The following is a 22150-nucleotide window of genomic DNA, read 5'->3' on the forward strand; positions in this document are numbered from 1 at the left end:
GGGACTGCGACACACAAGTTGTGTGCATTTTTTGGCCCCAAAAAATCAGAAGGCGCACAAAATATTATTTAATACATCACATAATTGTTTAATCATCTGGTTGGAAAGTGTCGAGTTCATCGAACTGCCAGCGATTGACATATGCGATTTTCAATGCGGCAAAAATATTTACTCAAGCAAATTGTTTGCACTTCGTTAATTAGGCGGGGATGGCCGCCCCAATTGGGTCATATTTGCAGAGTATCTAAGAACTCGAAAAAACAGCTGCTCAGACATTTATTTAGCACACAAGTAAATGGAATACAAGTATTGTTATGCTTAGCCTTATTTTGTCAGTTCTTAAGCTAACAAATAATTGCACATTTCTTATTATTCAGCAAAGTCTAGTTGAACGCCCACTAAAAATATCCCTAATTTACTACATTATAACCCTTTGCACACTTTATAAATTGGCTGCTTTGCTTTCCATACTACAAATAGTCCAACTAAATAGTCGAACAACTATCGCACAACTTTATCTGAAGCGTTTGAGAATGTTCTGGAAATTCTACCCCATCCCCTCGTCGGTTTTAGCTGACCCCAAAAAGCGTAAGCGCTCGGGAATATTGTTCCAGATCTGAGATCCTCTTAGGCCTGTCATGCTCGCTTTGATGGCTCAGCCAGCCCCCATATCAATTAATCTTATTTGTCACTCATTTATCAAAACATGAGCAAACACAATACGCGCGCTTGGAATCTATGGGGCACAATCGAACGAACGAACTATGTAGCCCGCCTCTGTTTTGTTATCAAACAATGCTGATCAGTCAGGTGGCAGTGGCAGCAACTACCTGAGATACCTGAGCTACCTGAGAAATCAGAGTGTCGCGTGGGTGTTCGAAGAATTGTTTACCAGGCGCCCCCACTGCAGCAGCAGCAACAACAACAGCAGCAGCAACAACAACAGCAGCAGCAACAACAGCAACAGCAGCGACAATCCCCGCAGCAACATCTATTGTTAGACGCTGGCGTCGCTGTCGACGCTTTGGAGTGAACGTCCTCAGTTGGCACACAAAAACACAAAACGACAGCAGCAACATCAGTGGGAGTGGGCGAAAGGAGGGGTACACGGAGGCCGAGAGAGCAAGAGAGCGAGCCGAAGCAACACGAAGCCCAAAAAGCCACTTCGGCTGCCTTCAGCTTGTGTTGCTCTGGGTCGTTTTGTGTTGCTGGTGGACGCTGCTTTCATTCGCAAATTGCTCGTCGTTGGCAGCGGTTGTGCAGAGCAAGAAAAGCGCGCGAAAAATCAAGCAAAAAAGTAATACAGCTGGATCAAGCATCGAGCGAAAGAGATAGAGAGCAGAGCCAACAGCGAAAGCAACAAATGTTCAATAGCAAATAGCAATATCGCATATTTTTGTTGGTGCCAGTGAAGTGAGATCAAAGTGAAGTGTGCAATGTTCCTTATTAGCAAATGGTAGAGCAACCAACAATCGAGAGTTCAAGTGTCATTTCGAAGCCAAAAAGCTAAATCTCTAAATCAAATATGGTTTGTGCAATGCAAGAGGTTGCCGCCGTGCAGCAGCAGCAGCAGCAGCAACAACAGCAGCAGCAACAGCAGCAGCAGCAGTCACAGCAGCAACATGCAACAACGATAGTGCTGCTGACGGGCAATGGCGGCGGTAATCTGCACATTGTCGCCACATCGCAGCAACATCAGCCGATGCATCAGCTGCAACAGCAGCAGCATCAGCATCCGCATCAGCATCAGCAGCAGGCCAAGAGCCAACAGCTGAAGCAGCAACACTCGGCGCTGGTCAAGTTGCTGGAGTCGGCGCCCATCAATCAGCAACAGCAGACGCCCAAGCAAATTGTTTACCTGCAGCAGCAACAGCAGCAGCAACAACAGCAGCAACAGCAACCGCAACGCAAAAGACTGAAAAACGAAGCAGCAATCGTACAACAGCAACAACAAACACCTGCAACACTAGTAAAGACAACCACCAGCAACAGCAACAACAACACCCAGACAACAAATAGTATTAGTCAGCAGCAACAGCAGCAGCATCAGATAGTGTTGCAGCAACTGCAACATCAGCAGCAGCCAGCCGCAGCAGCAACACCAAAGCCATGTGCCGATCTGAGCGCCAAAAATGACAGCGAGTCGGGCATCGACGAGGACTGCCCCAACAGCGATGAGGATTGCCCCAATGCCAACCCGGCGGCCACATCGCTCGAGGACAGCAGCTACGAGCAGTATCAGTGCCCCTGGAAGAAGATACGCTATGCGCGGGAGCTCAAGCAGCGCGAGTTGGAGCAGCAGCAGACCACCGGTGGCAGCAACGCGCAGCAGCAGCAAGTTGAGGCGAAGCCAGCTGCCATGCCCACCAGCAACATGAAGCAGCTGCACTGTGATAGTCCCTTTTCGGCGCAGACCCACAAGGAAATCGCCAATCTCCTGCGCCAACAGTCCCAGCAACAACAGGTTGTGGCCACGCAACAGCAGCAGCAACAGCAGCAGCAGCAGCAGCTGCAACACCAGCATCAGCAGCAGCGAAGGGATAGCTCCGACAGCAACTGCTCGCTGATGAGCAACTCGAGCAACTCCAGTGCGGGCAATTGTTGCACCTGCAACGCTGGCGACGACCAGCAGCTGGAGGAGATGGACGAGGCCCAGGACTCGGGCTGCGACGATGAGCTGTGCGAGCAGCATCACCAGCGGCTGGACTCCTCGCAGCTGAACTACCTGTGCCAGAAGTTCGACGAGAAACTGGACACGGCGCTGAGCAACAGCAGTGCCAGTGCCAGTGCCACGGGGAGGAGCACGCCCGCCGTTTCAGCCAACGAAGATGCCGATGTAGGTTGCGAGTGTGGGGGATTATAATTAACTCTTAACTTACTCCTAGTATATACATAGTTATAGAGATATATTATTAATGACTATCAGTGGCTAATGTGTACTGTTTCTTGCATCTTTACAGGGATTCTTCCGCCGCTCCATCCAGCAAAAGATCCAGTATCGCCCGTGCACCAAGAACCAGCAGTGCAGTATTCTGCGCATCAATCGCAATCGCTGTCAGTACTGCCGCCTGAAAAAGTGCATTGCCGTGGGCATGAGTCGCGATGGTGAGTACCTTGCCATCTTTTCTATGCAAATATTAAGTGGGGGAGGGGGTGGGGGTTGGCTGATAGTATGGGCCAAATGAAATCAAGCTCAAACTCATGCAAACTCAAGCAGCCACCTTTGCACGAGCGCAGCCGAGTGCCACACGAAGTGCCTTCGGCTGCTCTGAGTTCATTGACCAGCCATGAACGAAATGAGTGTGAGTGTGTGTGTGAGTGTGAGTGTGGCTGTATTGCAACATTTCGCTTGGCGCGATTTCACGGCAAAGTAAAAGTTGTCTATTTTGTTTAAACAATTTCCCCGCGCAGCAGCAAAAGGCACCCGCATGATGAATTGAGTGCAGCAGGCTGACGGCGAGTGAGAAGTGTGCGCCATTTCGAAATGGTGTTAAAAGTTGAATGAACGCACTTAACCCAAATCCATAATGGAGACAGCAGAGCGAGGCCATCGTGTCTCTCGCGCTAGCGCCATCTCTTTCCCCCCGGGCTCTCCTCTCTCAATCTCTCTCTCTCTCTCTTACGCTCCTCTCGTTACGCTGACTGCATTTGTTATTATTGAGTTTTGTAATAATTTGTTTAAATTAAGCTCACAGCCCGGAAAATATTTACAGGAAATAGCCAGCGATTATGAAAGCACATCGCACACACACACACATACGCTAAAACTCTCTCGCACTCTTTTCCACGTTCATTGACTTCTCGCTGGGCGGCCATGTTTGCTGTTTGCAGTGAAAACGAAAACGAAAGTGGCTCATGCGTATGTGTGTGTGTGCGCGAGAATGAGATGGTGATAGCGCGGTAGAGGAAGAGGGAGAGGGGGAAACGCCGTTTTGTAGGCAGCACGCAGACGCGGCCTTTGTGTAAAATATGTAGTATTTGTTGTTGCCTTCGATGTTGTAATTGATGGATTAGATTTTGATATTTTTTCGAATGTGGAGCGCGCGTGTGAGGCAATGGGAAAGTGAAAACTGGGCAGACACAAATATGCAGTATGGTCAAAATAATAAGCTATTTACATCATGTTGCCTTGTATGTTTTGTTTAGGAGCGCCTGCTTATGAAGAAATCATATCCTAAATCATATTTCGCCTAAATCATACCCCCATCAATTTTGACTACTTGTTTTATGCTCTTGTTTACAAGAAACAAACATTAATGCGGTCTGGCTGCTGTCACCATTTTAATGCCATCATTAAATAGCCACTAAATAGACACTAACCTAGAGCTGAGCGCAATAATTTTTTAGCAAATCCTTGAACTAGTTCTGCTAGTGCCAAAAATAAGCCATGTGAACCGAACAAAAATTCGACCGTCAACCAAATAAACAGCAAACTCGAACTCGGCAACAGCACTGAAATGAAACGAAATGAAATGAAATAAAATGAAATGAAATCGAAAAAATGAAAGAAAAACAAAGTGAAAAGGCAAAGCAACAAATTTCGAATTGTTTATAATAAAAATGACCGTGTGCTATTTAAGCGACGCCGACTGCGACTGCGACTGCGCTGCCGGTTGCCTTATCTCTCAAGGAAAATTAAAATAAAACGCACACACGCAAAAAAGCACAGAAAACAAAAACAGAAACAGAAAAAAAAAAAACATGAACAATTTACAGTTATAAGACAAGAGGGATTGACCTAGAAAACGCCACGAAATAATAATTTATTTTTTGTTTATTAAAAATCACGCAGAAGACGTTGCATACTTTCACTTTTTGGAAAAAACCAAAATATAATTGGAGTCCATTTCGAAACACTTTCTTTTTCACTTCGTTACATTTCGCCTGCTTTCATAATTTCTTCGCCAGTAATAGGCGCCATTTTGTTGCTGTTCGTGTTGTTTTTTTGTATTTTTGTTGTTGTATTTTTGGCTTTTTATTTTTCCCTTTTGGTATTGCAAAGACACGAAAATAACGCAAGAAATGAAAACGAAACCGAAACCGAAATTTAGCGCACACAAGCGCCCGCCCCCCTCGCCCTCGAAAAAGTCAAATAAAATACGTCCCAACTCAGCTCAGCTCAGTTCATTGACCGCCGCTGACGTGCAGCGAAACTGGGTCACCATGGGCAGCGCAGTCGCAGCTCAGTCGCGGCGCAGTGGCAGCGCTCGGCAGTGAAGGTGGTTGCGCCTGTGTGCGTGATTCGTATCTGTGTGTGTGTGCGAGTGCCGATAGTAAACAGCGAACAATGTGCACAACACAACACAAGACAACACTCGTCGTTGACTGAATTTCGCTGCTCATTTTGCATTTGATTTGGCGGATTTGCTTGGAAATTTATTAGTTCGCCGTGGGCTGTCCAATGGCAGCGCAAAAAAAAACAAAAGTAGAAACAATAAATCGCTGGATTTTTCTCGCCATACGCTCATATTCCATATATATTGCATATATATTTATTTGTGGTCGCCGTTTAGATTTCTTTCACTAGCTGGCAAATGCACATGCACACATGCTGGCTTTTAATTGAAATGAACTTAAATTAGCGCGAGGTTAGGAAAATTGAAAGTAAATATGCGACACGAACGAGAATCGCGATAAAGCCAAAAGCCCAAAGCCCGCGAAAAAAAACTGGGCTGGAGGTCGATCGCAAAGTGTTTGGAGATTAGAATAATAAATATACATAACTAGCTAACTGCGCTACTGTATCTGTGTATCTTGTACATATATCTTGTATGTATATATGCCGATCAAAATCGCTGCCTGACAACTAAGCGTGAAGCAAATAGATAACCGCACCTACTCGTACCAGCAATTAGTTGCTGCTGTGTTCCAAGGCACATAAAATAATCAAACAATTGTCAATTATCGAAGGCACAGCATTTATTCCATATAGACACACACATGAATATATATAAACGGGCAGCTACGACACGCTCGTTGTTGCTGTTGTTGTCGCAATCATTATTATTTTGAGGCTACACACACACACACATAGCAGCAACAGCAACAACAGCATGCATGTAGATTTCGCCTTGCCTCGCCGCTGCGAGTGTTTTGAACTTTATTCAGGTCAATTACAAATACATTAAAGTGCCAGTGCTACACACACAGATACTCATGGCAAGCTGTTGACTAAAATAATATTGGAGGCTACACGAAATTCACAATAACAACGAGAACAAGGCGGACAAGGAGACCAGATACTAGATACTAAAGACCAGAGACCAAAGGCAAGCGGTTGGGGTTGGGGCTTTTGGGGTTGGGCCTCTGGTAGGAGTTGAACACTTGGAGCAGTTCAAGGAGCCTTCGACTCGGCTCATGAGAGTGGGCGCGTGAGTGGGCGGCGCTGGAACAGCAAACAGCAAACAGCGCACAGTTCACAGCTTCAAGTACAAAATGGTAATGATGACGATGTGGGTGAGGTTCTGCATTGAGTTTGTGGGGTCGGCTACTTTGGTACTCTGCAGCTGGTGAATGCAATCGAAAGGGTAAAGCTTAATAACTATAATAACTACCTAACATAGTGAGTCCTCTAGATGTTTGGCATTATAATTAGCTCTTGAATAAACAATTGCTGGTAACCTTTTTTGATCAAGGTAGTACTTTCTGGAATTATCTTTGGTTGCAATTACTGCGATGCTTATACAATTGCCCACTATCCGTAAGTGAAATCATTTCACGCGTGGCATCCATCACCGAAAAAGGGAGGATACAGCAGCGAATAAATACTTTGAAATACTTCAGCAACGGCAGCTGCTTGACAACTTGCCTTTTGGCCGCCTGGTGACGCTGCTTTTGCTTGCTTTTTTCCTGGCTTTTGGCTTTGGTTACATAAAGTCGTTGCCTGCCTGCCTTCACCTGCCGCACGAAAGGCAGCCACAAAAAGTTGTTAACGGTGAAATTGCGAAGAAAAGAGCGCCAAAAGCAGCGAATCGAAGAAAGAAACGAAACGCAACGCAACGAAAGGCTGAGAAAACAACAAGAAAAAGAAAAAGAGTTAACTGCCAACGGCGAACGTAACAAACTTGTTTTACACGAGACGCTGGCGTCGCCTACTACGCAAGCTGAACCTTCAAAAGGTTCATTTACCTCGCGCCACGAAGAGCGTTCGTCTGGCGAACGAGCCGAGCTTTACACACACATATGTATATGCACACACACATACACACACACACACACACATACACACACACACACACACACATCTATCTGCATCTGTAGATTTTTTGCCGCGGAGGAGCGGGCGAAATAAAAAATGTACTTTCGCTTTTTTCAATGCCTCGGCGCCAAAAACTAGTTTTCCAGCTCTCAAATGCGGAGAGTTGCTGCGAGAGAGCGATGTTGCAGCAATATTGCTGCTGTTGCAGTTGCAGTTGCTGCTGCTGCTGCTGCTCTTGCTGCTGCCACTGCTGCTGCTGCTGCTGCGTTTGGGCCACAGTTAAGCGACCGAGCCGCAGAGTTCAACGACTCTTGTAAAATTTCTCGAAGGTTTCGCATTGCAACATCCAGCGGCGAGCAGTCGCAACTTGTTCGAAGTCGTAGCTGCATTTGCATGCCGTCTCTCTCTCCCTCTCTCTCTCCCTCTCTTTCTCTCTCGCTCTCTCTCTTTGCCAGCGTATGCCCCTCTCTTTCGCGCGTGTGCTGAATGCTGTTCATTGCACTCGGCCTCGTTTCGTTTCGTTCGGCTGCAATTTTTGCACGACGTCAGAGGCTGAGCGAAACGCGAATGTTCCAACTGCTGCTGCTTGCTGGGCAGTGAAGAGGGGGGGAGGGAGCTTGCAGTTTGTCGCCGAGTGCAGCGACTTCTATTTGGGTCAGGCACGGTCATTCGCCTCTGCCGCAGCGGCGACTGCGACGGCATTGGGGCGCATTTATTCGAAAATGATTAGACACGAAATGGAATTATTTTTGCGTATGCGTTTGAAGTCCGTTCGCTTGAAATGCGCGTAGATGCAGATCAGCTTGACCCAATTTCAATTACTCGCGCGCGGGGGGTGGGGTATAATTTCGGAATTTCTGAACTTGTAAACAAGCTGGCTGTTTACTGAGTGAAATTGTAGAGGTCAGGGATGGGAAAGGAAAGCTATTTATTGGGAAATATATGCATATTATGCTGGCTACTTTCAAACTTTCAATCGTTTACTTGAGTGAATTTTATAGAATGCGAACGCTCAAATAGGTATCAGTTAGTTAATACGTAAATGTGATAATGCAAAAAACACAATCATTTAATGAGCCCGCTTTTGTATGCTTTTTGTTCAAGTTTTGCCTTTTGTTCGCCGCGCGTCATCGATGAGAAATGAGTGGCGAGGCACGACCTTTTCGTGTTTCATGTAAAATTAATAATATGGCACAGGGTCTGCTCTACCCTGAGCGATCCGAGCGATGTCAAGTGCTATGCGCCATATGCTGTGCGCCGCTATAGGCGGCTGCGACCTCCCCGGCGATTTTCATTGAGGCATTTTTCATGACCCACAAAAAGCGGCGACAACGAAGGCTCCAAACCGAAAATAAAAATGAGAATAAAATGCTTGCTTATGCGGGGGCTTTCTTTGTCTTGGGAGATTTTCGAGAAACTTCAAAACAAACGCATGATGGCTTCGTTATTATTATTGTTGTTATTAATATTATTATTTGGGGGTTCACTGCGGCCCCTTTGCTTTCTTTCGTATACATATATCATTCCTTTTGTGAGTGCCCCCCTTTGTTTGTCCGTGTGGCTCTTTCCACACGCTTCCACTTCGATCGCGTTGTAAACAACTTACGCAAGCAAACCAAAAGCCAAAAACCAAAAACCAAAAACGAAAAACCAAGAAACCAAAGCAACAACAATTGTGTCGCTTATGTGACTTTACGTAAAGCCATCCAAAAGGTGTCTGTGAATCACCTTCCTCCCCAACTGAAAGTAGGCCTAACCCACGGCACTCTTTTCTCGCTCTTTCTCCGCTCGGTGGGTGCAATGAACTCGAGTGTCTCGTAAACAACAAGTTTGGTTTTCGGTATTCGGCTTTCGTTTATTATTATTTCTCCGTAATTCAGGAAGTGAGCCGCGCAAATGCCCAAACAGTAACAAGAAAGCATAAACAACTGGCGTTTAGAAAGCAACTTGATACAAGGCACTTGGGATGGCACGGCGCTAAATGGGGCTGACGTCGCGTCTTGTCGCAGTGAAAGTGAAACTTGTTAATTGGCTTTTAATTGCCGACATTATTGTGAATGTCAATTATGACCACGGCGATGCTATTGAACTGGTTTCCGTTCGAGCCGCAGAAGACGCTTATATAAGTTTTGCCTTGTAAATGAAAGATGAGAGATTCAGAAGTGGAGCTTACTCTACTATTTATTAAAAAGCTAATTTTTACATTACAAGACAAGCAAGAAAAAAGTCCCAGTTTGAGCATGGCGAAACAATGGATGTAATTATAAATAAGCCCATTAAATTACCGGCCTGTTATCACATCGCAATCGTTTCGTTTTTTGGGCCACCTTCGCCCCACTGCAATCCAGTTGTCTCTTCGCCCTTCCGCCTTCCGCCTTCTGGTGGGTTCGATGTTTAGCCCCAACCTTCGGGGCGTTATGCAACCATTGTAGGCTGTAGGCCTACCCAAAACTGTTGACCAATCCAGTTGCTTGCATTTCCACGGCACGCACGAAAATTTCTACCCGAAAAAGAGGCAAACAACTTTCACTTTTACTTTCGTCGCATCGCCGGAATGATTATTAAATGTTGCTCGTTGTTCGTTACGTTTTTGTGGCCTCATTCGGGCCGCTAAGTTCATTGACCAGTGTGTGTGCTGGGGTAAACCGAACCGAACCGACTCGATGACAAAGCCAGAGTTTGAATAAACAAACAATCTGGAACACTTACGTCAGTGGCCGATGATCAGCGCAGTGAGTCAGCTATGAGAGTGGAAAAAATATCTGCATTTAAATGCAAACTCAATGCTTAACCCTCGACTGGCAGACGGGGCCAGTGGCGTCGTAAATTATCCACTCAGGCGCGAAGTCATCAAGCTTGATTTAACAAACTCATTACCGACCTCAGCCTCCATCCTAGATTTTCCACCTGTCAACGGGACGTATGCGCAATGTTCCACACACATCACTCATACGCAGTGTGTACAATGACAGTGTGCAAAGTATTCAAATTACAAGTGCGAAAAAAGCTCGCAGAAAGCTTGCATTTGCTCTTGTGTGGTGAAAAGCTCTGCGAAGCTTAAGAGTTCCAAAGAGAGTCAGTGTTGCTCTTACATTTTTCTCTTCGGGTTTGTTGAACTTTTGTGCCGCAGCAAATGAGATATTTGCCGCGATAAAAAAGATGAGCGGAGCTGTTGAGGCAAGCTTATCACATAAAGCTTATCAGCGGTTGAACTTGCTTTGTGCGTGGGGTGGGTCATTGTTTCGATACATTGAAGAGCAATTAGGAAATGTGCATATCACAAAAAGGTATTTAGAAAGTCATATAATATTGCAAATACACAAATTTTTTAATTTAAACGTTGAGCAAAAATTAATGGCACGAAATATTAAAGCGTTATAATATTATTTTAAAGAATTTATCGTTATAAAGTCAGAATTAACTTTAGTTATTGCAAGAGCTACACATCTTATCACCAGTACGAGTAGGAGAATGAATACAAGGGCTGACAGAGAGCTTTTGCCACTCTTAAGTCCGCTCTTTGGCTCTCTTACGACTGCTCCGCTCCGTTGGTCGTTGCCTCTGCGGCTTTTGTGTGTTTCTGTGTTTCTGTGTTTTGTGCGGCGTTTTCAGTTTTCCGTTTCTGTTTTGAGACCGAAGCTCAGTCGCCGTCGCAGTCGCCGCAGTTGAGGTTCGCTCTCCTCGATTTCGGGCAAATCCGATACCATACACCATATACCATATAGCATAGCATAGCGTACCGCTCCGCACTCTGGGTATATTCGTAACGCGCTTTGGCTTTTACAGTTAGTCGCGTTCGAGACCTTGTCGAGTTTTGTCATGTTAGCCAGCGATCCGCGGGATCCGAATTAAGCCAAGAATCACAACGCGAGTGCGGCAGTTGCCAGCAGTAACAACTTCAACAATATTTATATTAATTAAAATTAATTAAATGAAACAAAATGCTGATTAATGCCAACGAATGTTAAAGGCAATTGTTAATGTGAAGAAAAGTCGACCAAGTCTCCCCAACAACCACTACACACTCGTCTTTCTGGATTACGCGCCCAAACACACAAATTAAACCAAACCAACAACTAATTTATTTGCTAAATATTCCAAAAAAAAATTCAATCAATGTGAAAAGCAAGCAAACAAAGTTCCTCTCACAACAAAACAGCAGTTAATTAAAATATTTAACCGAGATCAAGTGCAAAGAAGATAACAAGTTTCTCAAGCAAACATCCATATGTACACATGTACCTGAGTACCAACCAAAAAAAAAAGCTGTGTGTGTGCCAAAAACCAAAAAACCACAAGAAGAATTATCCAAAAAAATATATACAAAATATTTAATGAGCAAGCTCAACTGAGTGGTTGATGTGCCCCCCAAGGGAAAAGTGACCAAGTCAAGATATTTTGTCAAATCAAACACAGAAAGCACAAAAATGGGCGAAGAACTCCCGATATTGAAGGGCATACTTAAAGGCAACGTCAACTATCACAATGCGCGTAAGTTATCCAAACCGAAAGTCGCACAAAACTTCAAGTTAGAAAGTGAAAGATACAAACAGCAAACAGCAAATTTCCCTAAGCCAACTGACACCGATTTGGCCAGCAAAAGAGTTGAACAAGATTAAAATAACACCCAGCAGCTTTCGGTTTTCAAAAAAGATCAAGTCGAACAAACTCCAAACTCCCAGAGAAATGCAGGCAGGCGTTCTGAGATTTCCCACTTTTGATTCGCTTTGTGTTTACCCTTTTTTTTTTTTACCTTTCTTGTCGATGCCTCCAAACAAATAGCATCAACCAAAAGCGAGCGCCATTGAAGTGCTGACCTCGTTTAAAAACATACAACAATTTTTTTTCTTTGCCGCGGAAGAGCTTTAAACTTGAATCGAAACTGCGGCGAAGGCAGCGTTGCGTTGCTATTTTCTAAATGAAAAATAAAACAACAAAATAGGAAAAAAAAAAAACAAGAAAAAGAGCCGAAAGAGCGGAGCAACAATATCGCATGTTTGACCAACTTTTTCGGTCTCTCCGCACGGGAAAGTTGGACGTTGCGGCGCGTCGCTCTAATTTCTACGCGCAGTTCGTCGCTGCGCCTGCGCAGACTTCATTTTCCATTTCGTTTGGCCTGGATTTCGCTGCACGGCAAGTGGGTCACACTCTCTCGCTGGCTGCTGGAAAAAGCGGTGAAAAATCATTTAAAGAGCCGAGCCGAGTTGCTGTTTCACTTTTGCCAGCGAGCCGGAGTGAAACTGTGCGAGTGCAAATTTCTTTTGACATTGAAAAGTTGGCCAAACATTTGTCAGACTTTTTGTTTGCTGCTCGCAAATGGCCAGCGGCTCAAGTGGCACTCTACGAAAAATGAATTGTTTGAAAAAGTAGTAGAAAAAGATAAGCTTCAACTTGTTAAATACATCACAAGTTAAGTAGGTCTTTGTCTCCCCTGATTAGCCACAATTCGACCGACTTTTATCGATCTGCACTCCCCTTTGATTCCCTTTGGGTTCTAGTGCGAAAAACCTGACCGCAAATGTGCCTGTTATTTTCCCTTTTTCTTCTCCTCTCGCTGGTGAAATGTGAAAGTTCACCCACATACAAATTTTTCGGCTGCGGCCAAAGGCAGAAATTAAAAATCTAAAAAAAGAGAAAGTGTAACAGGGGAGAGAAGACTGTAGACTGAAGACTGAGCACTGCAGACTGAACACCGAAGACTGAACACCGAAGACTGACAGACTGAAGAAACGCAGAGGCAGCTGAGGCATTGACCCACTTCGAAGGGCTGTGAGTTGCAGGGGCAGACGGGGCACTTCCTGCGTGACAACAGGACGGCAGGACAACAGCTGGTCGTTGCACCTGCTGCACAGTGCACAGTGCAGTGAAGTGTGTAATTGATGGGGCACATAATTGTATGCTCAAGTCTAGGTTTAAGCACCGCTTACAAGGCCGAAAACTAACCGAATATGTCCTCCTTTTTCCCATTGCAGCTGTGCGTTTTGGACGCGTGCCGAAGCGCGAAAAGGCGCGCATCCTGGCGGCCATGCAACAGAGCACCCAGAATCGCGGCCAGCAGCGAGCCCTTGCCACCGAACTGGATGACCAGCCACGCCTCCTCGCCGCCGTGCTGCGCGCCCACCTCGAGACCTGCGAGTTCACCAAGGAGAAGGTCTCCGCGATGCGGCAGCGGGCGCGGGATTGCCCCTCCTACTCCATGCCCACACTTCTGGTGAGTCTTGCTTCAAGTTTCTAAAATAGGGAGGTATAGATAGAATGTTAAAGAGCTAGTAGGAAAATCAAACAAATCATTACAATATGGTTTATGGCGTTTTTTAATTTATTACCAAGTAGAACAAACAAGCATAGCGATTTTACAACTCCATCTACAGACACCATCGTAAATAAGCATTGGCCATAAAATTATGAAAATGTCTAGCTGCTGCCCTATGTAGACTAGGCTATCGTATCGTATAATAGTACATAATTATTAATAGACCGCCAAAGGTTACGGCGTAGGCGAAGTCACATTTCCGGGCCGCCGACTTCTGTTGACATGCATAGATCGATCAGCAAAGCAATATCAACTAGCTAGTAACTGCTTTTTGCCTTAAGCTCACTGCCAAATGGCAACTGGCAACTTGGCATCTTGGCAACTGGCAACTTGGCTTACTGGTTACTGCCTACTGCCGGCGTTAGTCATGCGCCAAGGTGAACCTGTTTGCACGATTCTAAACCAGGAAATTGCACGCCACACGTAGACGCGTCTACAAACGACTCTTTCAGACTCTTTCATAGTCTTCGGTCTTCAGCGATTCTTGCGGGGCCTCCAAACGTGGCCATTGAAGTGGCAAGTTTGGGGTCAAGTTCTTGACGAAAAGCAGCGCGTCAATGTCAGATTTATGACGTTTCCCCTGACAGCCGAATGATGAATGCTAGCCATCGTTTGTATTTGTGCTTACTTTGTAAATTCCGCAGTTTGTTTATTTTACAAAACGACGTCGTCACCGGGGGGGTGGGGGGAAATACATGTGTAGATAGAGGAAGTAGAAGTACAGATGCGGCGCTGTAAATAATAGCCCGAAAAAATCATTTCACATACCACAGCCGAATGCGATAAAGAAGAGTGCTATATAAAAAACGTGTCCCGGCTCTCGGCAACCACAAAGTACACAAACAAAGTTCTAAAGCTCAAGGTCAAGCGTAGCGTCATTATTAATGAAAGCACACACACACACACACACACACACACACACATATAAACACGGGCTGCTATCAGTGTGGGAAAGAGTGGGATAGCACAGGATTAGAGCGAGACGGCGAGCGCGGGGCAGACACATGCGTTGTCCATTTAAATAAATTATTATTAAAATATTTAAAAGCGACACGAGCACAGCGAAAAAATAATGGCAAAAACACAAAGTCAGAGTCAAGTGCAAGGCTAAAAAAGTTAAAATTCGATTTGGTGTTTCGAGGAGAAAAAAAAGAGAAAGAAAAGAAATCAAATGCGATCGAAATGAGTTTCAGAAGTACTATATACACCTGTATTCTACAGTATAGTATAGAACAGCGACCTTGTGGCGAGTTATTTTTTAACCTTGGAGTGAACGAAATGAGCGGATCCGCTTCCCTCTTTCCCTCTTTCGCTGTTTGCAGTTCATATTTTCCACTATATATGAGTAAACAATAATGGCACAACAAAATATGCATAAAATGTCATGAGTATGAGGAAGCGAATGCCAGACAAACGTCGTCACAAAACTGCAATGTATCTATGTACATATGCACAGACACATATACAGATACAGATACAGATACAGAACGAGATACAGATACAGATACAGATCGAGATACAGATGTAAAATTGTCAGGTGGTTCATTAGACAGCGTCGTAATATGCAAAATGTCAGCAATTCAGTTTATGACGGAAGGCGGAAGATTCGCCGGCGGTGCAAGGTGAGGTTGAGGCGCTACGATCTCGGCGAAATTTGAAATCCGGAATTTAGAATTTAGAATTCAGAATTCGGAACCAAAATAGAAATTCCTCTAGCGCAACGATTAGCCCTAGAGATTATTCAATCTGGCCGCCCATATCAGTCGGTACAAGAGTTGTGCGAATTATTTTTGGCAAAAACACAAGGCCACACTAACGCCAATTGAAGGTCGAAGCGAATCGAATCGGTTGGGATGGTATATGGTATGTTATGTGATCTTGTGATATGGAAAGGAAATTCGGGCAGAGGGAGTCGATTCATAAATAGCCCCCCACACACACACACTAATTAGTATTTTTCGCAAACTATTTCCGCTTTTGCGCAGACGAGAAATATTTTCGTGGCGGAAAATCAAATGATACGACGACGTCAAAGCGCCGGCAAAAAGAAAGAAAATGTGGCGAAAATCGCTTGGCTTGCCGGTTGCCGGCTGCTATTTTCCCTCTCTCTTGCGTGCGAGCCAATTTCTATAGCCTTTAGCGCGAAGAAAACACATTTTCAAGGTCAATCAAAGAAAATCGGAATGAGAAAAAAGATTTGGCGGCAGACAGCACATCGTGTGCTTATTGAAACAGAACGTAGCAAATAAAAAGCGAGTAGCAGTGGCACACATGAAATCAAACGTAAATTTAAATCCAAGTCGCTGAAAACAATGGTGTGTAGATGATGATAGTGCGCATGGTGTGAGGGAGGGGGGAGTGGGTGGTTGGGCGTGGGGTGGGGTGGCACGTTCGCTGTCTGGGGCACTTGGCGCATGTTCGTGTAACTCAAAACCCGGAAAGCCAAATGGCGAAATAACATGAACATTCGCTCGGCTTAGACGCGGAGCTCCTCCCATTTCCCACTTCCCACATACCACCCCCCCACTTCCCACCCCCCATCCAGCAGCACCCCATTCCGCTGGCGAAATAGAAAAACACGCGCCGAAAGCAGGAAAAAGAAAAACAAGCATGTACGAGTAGTAACAGCACAAAATGCGGAACCTTGAACTCTAGTTCGTCGACCTTGGCTGCTAATGTCAGCGGCAAAAGCTCTTGGCTACAGAGGGGATGTAGCCAACAGAGGGGGTGGGAATAACGGGAGAGCAGCCCCTAGAAACTAAAACCAGAAAAACTAACCCGGCCAGCTGACGTAGACGAAGCTTTCCCTCTATTTTCTATGTTTTTGAAAGCTTCCAGCGGCGTTTAAGGAAATGCGACATTCGCAGTGAAAGAGAGGGACAGAGAGTGACAGAGAGAGAGAGACGGCAAATAGCTGGCGTGGTGGGCGTGCGGAAGTACAAATAGTTATTGTTATTGATTTAAATGAGTGGGCCGGGAGGGGGAGGGGAGGTTCGCTGACCTTCGCGTGTGAAATAAGCGATGACGTGATGGTGATGGGGTGCGGGGAAAGCAACAGTTATAGGAAAAGTTTGTGACAACTTCTAGGATAGTCACTGTAGGTTACTGCATTTTTGACAGTTTAAACTAGCTAGTTTCTAACCCTTAACCCTTTAATTCCTCCACTTGCAGGCCTGTCCGCTGAACCCCGCCCCCGAACTGCAATCGGAGCAGGAGTTCTCGCAGCGTTTCGCGCACGTTATTCGCGGCGTGATCGACTTTGCCGGCATGATTCCCGGCTTCCAGCTGCTCACCCAGGACGACAAGTTCACGCTGCTGAAGGCGGGACTCTTTGATGCACTGTTTGTGCGCCTGATCTGCATGTTCGACTCGTCGATAAACTCGATCATCTGCCTGAATGGCCAGGTGATGCGACGGGATGCGATCCAGAACGGTGCCAATGCCCGCTTCCTGGTGGACTCCACCTTCAATTTTGCGGAGCGCATGAACTCGATGAACCTGACAGATGCCGAGATCGGCCTGTTCTGCGCCATCGTTCTGATCACACCCGATCGCCCCGGTCTGCGCAACCTGGAGCTCATTGAGAAGATGTACTCGCGGCTCAAGGGCTGCCTGCAGTACATTGTGGCCCAGAATAGGCCCGATCAGCCGGAGTTCCTGGCCAAGTTGCTGGAGACGATGCCCGATCTGCGCACCCTGAGCACCCTGCACACCGAGAAACTGGTCGTATTCCGCACCGAGCACAAGGAGCTGCTGCGCCAGCAGATGTGGTCCATGGAGGATGGCAACAACAGCGATGGCCAGCAGAACAAATCGCCCTCGGGCAGCTGGGCGGACGCCATGGACGTGGAGGCGGCCAAGAGTCCGCTGGGCTCGGTTTCCAGCAGTGAGTCCGCCGATCTCGACTACGGCAGTCCGAGCAGCTCACAGCCACAGGGCGTCTCCCTGCCCTCGCCGCCGCAGCAACAGCCCTCGGCTTTGGCCAGCTCGGCTCCTCTGCTGGCGGCCACCCTCTCCGGTGGATGTCCGCTGCGCAACCGGGCCAACTCCGGCTCCAGCGGCGACTCCGGAGCAGCTGACATGGACATCGTTGGCTCGCATGCACATCTCACCCAGAACGGGCTGACAATCACGCCGATTGTGCGGCACCAGCAGCAGCAGCAACAGCAGCAGCAGATCGGTGAGTAATCTTTTGATGAAATATTATATATATAAGCTTTACAATCGAAGTAGTAGTAGTAATATTGCTCTTAATATAATGAAAAGTTTTATAATTCCCCTCTTAATTTGAAATGATTTTTTTTGCTTTCTTGCAGGAATACTCAGCAATGCGCATTCCCGCAACTTGAACGGCGCACACGCGATGTGCCCGCAGCAGCAGCAGCACCCACAACTGCACCACCACTTGACCGCCGGAGCTGCGCGCTACAGGAAGCTGGACTCGCCCACGGATTCGGGCATTGAGTCGGGCAACGAGAAGAACGAGTGCAAGGCGGTGAGTTCGGGGGGCAGTTCCTCGTGCTCCAGTCCGCGCTCCAGTGTCGACGATGCGCTGGACTGCAGCGATGCCGCCGCCAATCACAGCCAGGTGGTGCAGCATCCGCAGCTGAGTGTGGTGGCCGTGTCACCAGTACGCTCGCCCCAGCCCTCCACCAGCAGCCATCTGAAGCGGCAGATTGTGGAGGACATGCCCGTGCTGAAGCGCGTGCTGCAGGCGCCGCCACTGTACGACACCAACTCGCTGATGGACGAGGCCTACAAGCCGCACAAGAAGTTCCGGGCCCTGCGGCATCGCGAGTTCGAGACCGCCGAGGCGGATGCCAGCAGTTCCACTTCCGGCTCCAACAGCCTCAGTGCCGGCAGTCCGCGGCAGAGCCCAGTGCCGAACAGTGTGGCCACGCCCCCGCCAACGGCGAGCAGCGCCGCCGCAGGTAATCCCGCCCAGAGCCAGCTGCACATGCACCTGACCCGCAGCAGCCCGAAGGCCTCGATGGCCAGCTCGCACTCGGTGCTGGCCAAGTCCCTCATGGCCGAGCCGCGCATGACGCCCGAGCAGATGAAGCGCAGCGACATTATCCAGAACTACTTGAAGCGCGAGAACAGCACCGCCGCCAGCAGCACCACCAATGGCGTGGGCAACCGCAGTCCCAGCAGCAGCTCCACGCCGCCGCCGTCGGCGGTGCAGAGTCAGCAGCGGTGGGGCAGCAGCTCGGTGATCACCACCACCTGCCAGCAGCGCCAGCAGTCCGTGTCGCCGCACAGCAACGGCTCCAGCTCCAGTTCGAGCTCCAGCTCCAGCTCCAGTTCGTCCTCCTCCTCCACATCCTCCAACTGCAGCTCCAGCTCGGCCAGCAGCTGTCAGTATTTCCAGTCGCCGCACTCCACCAGCAACGGCACCAGTGCGCCGGCGAGCTCCAGTTCGGGATCGAGCAGCGCCACGCCCCTGCTGGAACTGCAGGTGGACATTGCCGACTCGGCGCAGCCGCTCAATTTGTCCAAGAAATCGCCCACGCCACCGCCCAGCAAGCTGCACGCTCTGGTGGCCGCCGCCAATGCCGTTCAGCGCTATCCCACGCTGTCCGCCGACGTCACTGTGACCGCCTCCAATGGCGGCCCTCCGTCGGCGGTGGCCAGTCCGGCGCCCAGCAGCAGTCCGCCGGCGAGTGTGGCCTCACCCAATCCTGGCCTGAACGCCGCCGTGCACAAGGTCATGCTGGAGGCGTAAGAGCGGGCGGAGGTAGGTGGAAGGTCGGAGAAGTGGGAGAGACAGAGACAGAGACTGGGTGTGGCAGTGGCAGTTCAGCGATGCAAGAAGCAGGATCAATTAAGGATCGGCGGGAGTTGAATTAAATTATTTTACCTTTTAATTGAGCCGTGTACAAAGTTTGAAAGCAAAACCAACATGCATGCAATTTAAAACTAATATTTAAAGCAACAACAAACAAAACAACTACAAGTTATTAATTTAAAAAAGAAAGTACCAACAAACAAACAAACAAACAACAAAAAACCCAAGCTTGAATGGTATTACAAAAGAAAAAGAAAAACAGAAAAAGAAAAAACATAAATATATTTTAGCAGTTAAACTTTAACGTAGCAAGAAACCAACAAACCCAAGGCAGCGCTCTGATTTTGCATTAACTTTTCTTCAGCTGCTACCGAAAACGCCCCCACGCCCCCCGCCCCTCAAGCCCCCTCTCACCCCCCACCACACGTCTTTCGACCCCTGATTGTTTTATAAGTTTTAAGCTCTTGTTGTACATATTAATTACGTTTATTGGTAACTATGTTTAGCGCTTTAGTTGTAGTTGGAGCAAAACTACTTTGCTTTTTTTGGATGTTTTTTGAAAAAACTGCAAATTATTATTATTATTAAATTTTTAAATACCTAAAAACAAAAACAATGTGTGTGAAATTTTTTATTGTGCGATCTCCAAGCAGAATTGAAGTGCAGTTTGCAACAAATTTTAACTACGATTAAGTTGATAACGATTCATTTTTTATGAATTTAACTAATTTTATGAATTTGTTATAGTTTTCCGAACCCCCCTCCCTCCCTCCTATCGAACTTTCTATCTGACCAACTAGCTACCCGTATTCCTGAGTTCTCCTTTGGCACAAAGCTCTTCTCTATGCTAAAGAATCAAGTGGAATAGATATTGTTTTCTAATTTTAAAACTACCACAAAAATTACGATTAAAATAAACACGAAGTAATTGAAAATCAAACAAAATGCTTAAAGTTTTAGCAGCAAGCAGTAAAACGACGATGAAGAAGAGAAGCCCAACGTTAAATATATCTGTTGTGTACATAGTTAAATGTTAAATTAAACACAAAAACATATTTAAAGTACATATAAATACACATAATTATTAATGAAGAAACCTATGCTTAAAAGATTCAATGTTTGATTGGCATCTTAGAAAACCAAGCGAAAAATACAAAAAAAAAACAAGAAACAAAAATTATGATATATTATTTAAAAGTAAAGTATACCTTTATATTACAGAAAAAAGAAAAGAGAAAACTTGCGGTAGCAACAAAACTATTATATTAATTACATTTTAATTATGCTGTACTATTATGATTATTAATTATTATGATTAATTAATTACGATTTTTATGCTTAGACAAACCAACAACAAAAAACAAAGATGCAAAAACAATTAAAAAAAAAACAAAAAACAAGCAAAAAATTACACTGGCGCAGAAATTTGTATTGTCAAATCAATAAAAAATTTGTTTAAAAATTTCAAAAGAAAAGCCTCTTAAGTTTTTTTATTTCAAATTCTTTTTTCAGTTGAACAGTTCTTAAAATTTTCAGTTTTACGTTACTTTGCTTTTGGAATGGTAAGATTTTCGGTTTCACTTGATTTCATTTACCTTTTGACTATCGTGCTGTAAAAAATTTACTTAATTATATCGAAAGTATTTATATCACAATTAAATAAACAACAATTTTATGTGTATAGACGAGCCACTGAGGAAAATGTGTAAAAACAAAAACCGTCAACGTTGGCAAAAAAAAAAAAAATGCAAAGAGAAGGGGAAATCTACAAGATATATTATATTCTTTTAAAATTTATGCAGCGTAAGGAAGCGATGGTTCCACCAAAAACCACGAAATTAACAAAGATATCACACTTCAATAATTGACTTTATACATACACGCCAGCATATGTACGTAGATGAAACGATTTTGGTGTCTGAGTGTATGTATGTACGAGTATGTAGGTGTATGTAACATTGTCCGTAACTTTTAGCCAGAAAAACGACAGCAGAATATTGTAATTGTGTAACTAAAAGTGAATATTTTATGTAAAAACTATCTCAGCATTGGGCGATGATGCAGATGGGTGTTTATGGTGGTTATCATCACGATGATGATGATGATGATAATTGGTGATGGATTCTGATAGGGAAATCCAACCGAACGACGGCAGCGACAACTGAAACAATGAAATTGCGACAATTAAGCGTAACGTAACGTAAAGTATATGTAAAACGTATCCGTAAACAGCCGTAAGAGTTTAACGTAAAGTAATAGAAACTAAAACATTGAGAAGAATAATGCAACTTTGAGGCAACTCCAGCTGAGGCATATGAAATACCGTATGAGTAATATCTATTAATATATATATATATACCATACACATGAATATATTTTCAAGGACAGTCACAAATCAAATTGCGGCAAAAAAAGCGTTTTTAAACATGAGAATTTGGCAAAAATCGAAAAAATATGTGAAGAATGAGACGAAAGGATGAGGAAATGTTCCGAAAATTGATGAAATCTCCATAAAAATGAAAATTAACAGAAAATTTGTATTTGTGAAATAACATAATATTACAGTTTGTTTTAAATGGAAACACAATGAAAACCCCCCAGAATGGAATATGTGAATAAAATATTGAAAATAAGTATTTAAAATATATCAACAAAAATTATGAAAAACCAATCGCTTGTGTTCTCATTTGACTTTGGTAATGTTTTTTGCAGAAGCGTAAGTTGCAAGTTAATACTTTGAACCCCTTTAACTTCATTTATTTAGAAAATAGACAAATTGCCGAGCTCTTCACCACTATCACCAAGGGCCAAGTACAATGTCAGCCATTCTTATAACCCTTGGAAACACTCA

General features: G+C 45.4%; 1 protein-coding gene across 5 annotated transcripts in view; it reads left to right on the top strand.

Moving 5' to 3' along the window:
* LOC120447528 (ecdysone-induced protein 75B, isoforms C/D) overlaps positions 1–20444 on the top strand; it is a 102132-nt gene extending 81688 nt beyond the window's left edge. For 3 of the 5 annotated variants that reach the window (XM_044005908.1, XM_044005911.1, XM_044005910.1), the window contains 4 exons: positions 2961–3105; positions 13171–13409; positions 16683–17691; positions 17828–20444. In XM_044005908.1, coding sequence (XP_043861843.1) covers positions 2961–3105; positions 13171–13409; positions 16683–17691; positions 17828–19236 — 2802 coding nt within the window. In that variant the 3' untranslated portion in view covers positions 19237–20444. Of the gene's footprint in view, positions 1–1510; positions 2837–2960; positions 3106–10843; positions 11690–13170; positions 13410–16682; positions 17692–17827 lie in introns of those variants that run through there. The other 2 variants (XM_044005909.1, XM_044005912.1) reach the window with 2 other exon arrangements.
* Positions 20445–22150: the final 1706 nt, after the last annotated feature.

The sequence above is a fragment of the Drosophila santomea genome, chromosome 3L (assembly GCF_016746245.2).
Source record: "Drosophila santomea strain STO CAGO 1482 chromosome 3L, Prin_Dsan_1.1, whole genome shotgun sequence".
NCBI lineage: Eukaryota > Metazoa > Arthropoda > Insecta > Diptera > Drosophilidae > Drosophila > Drosophila santomea.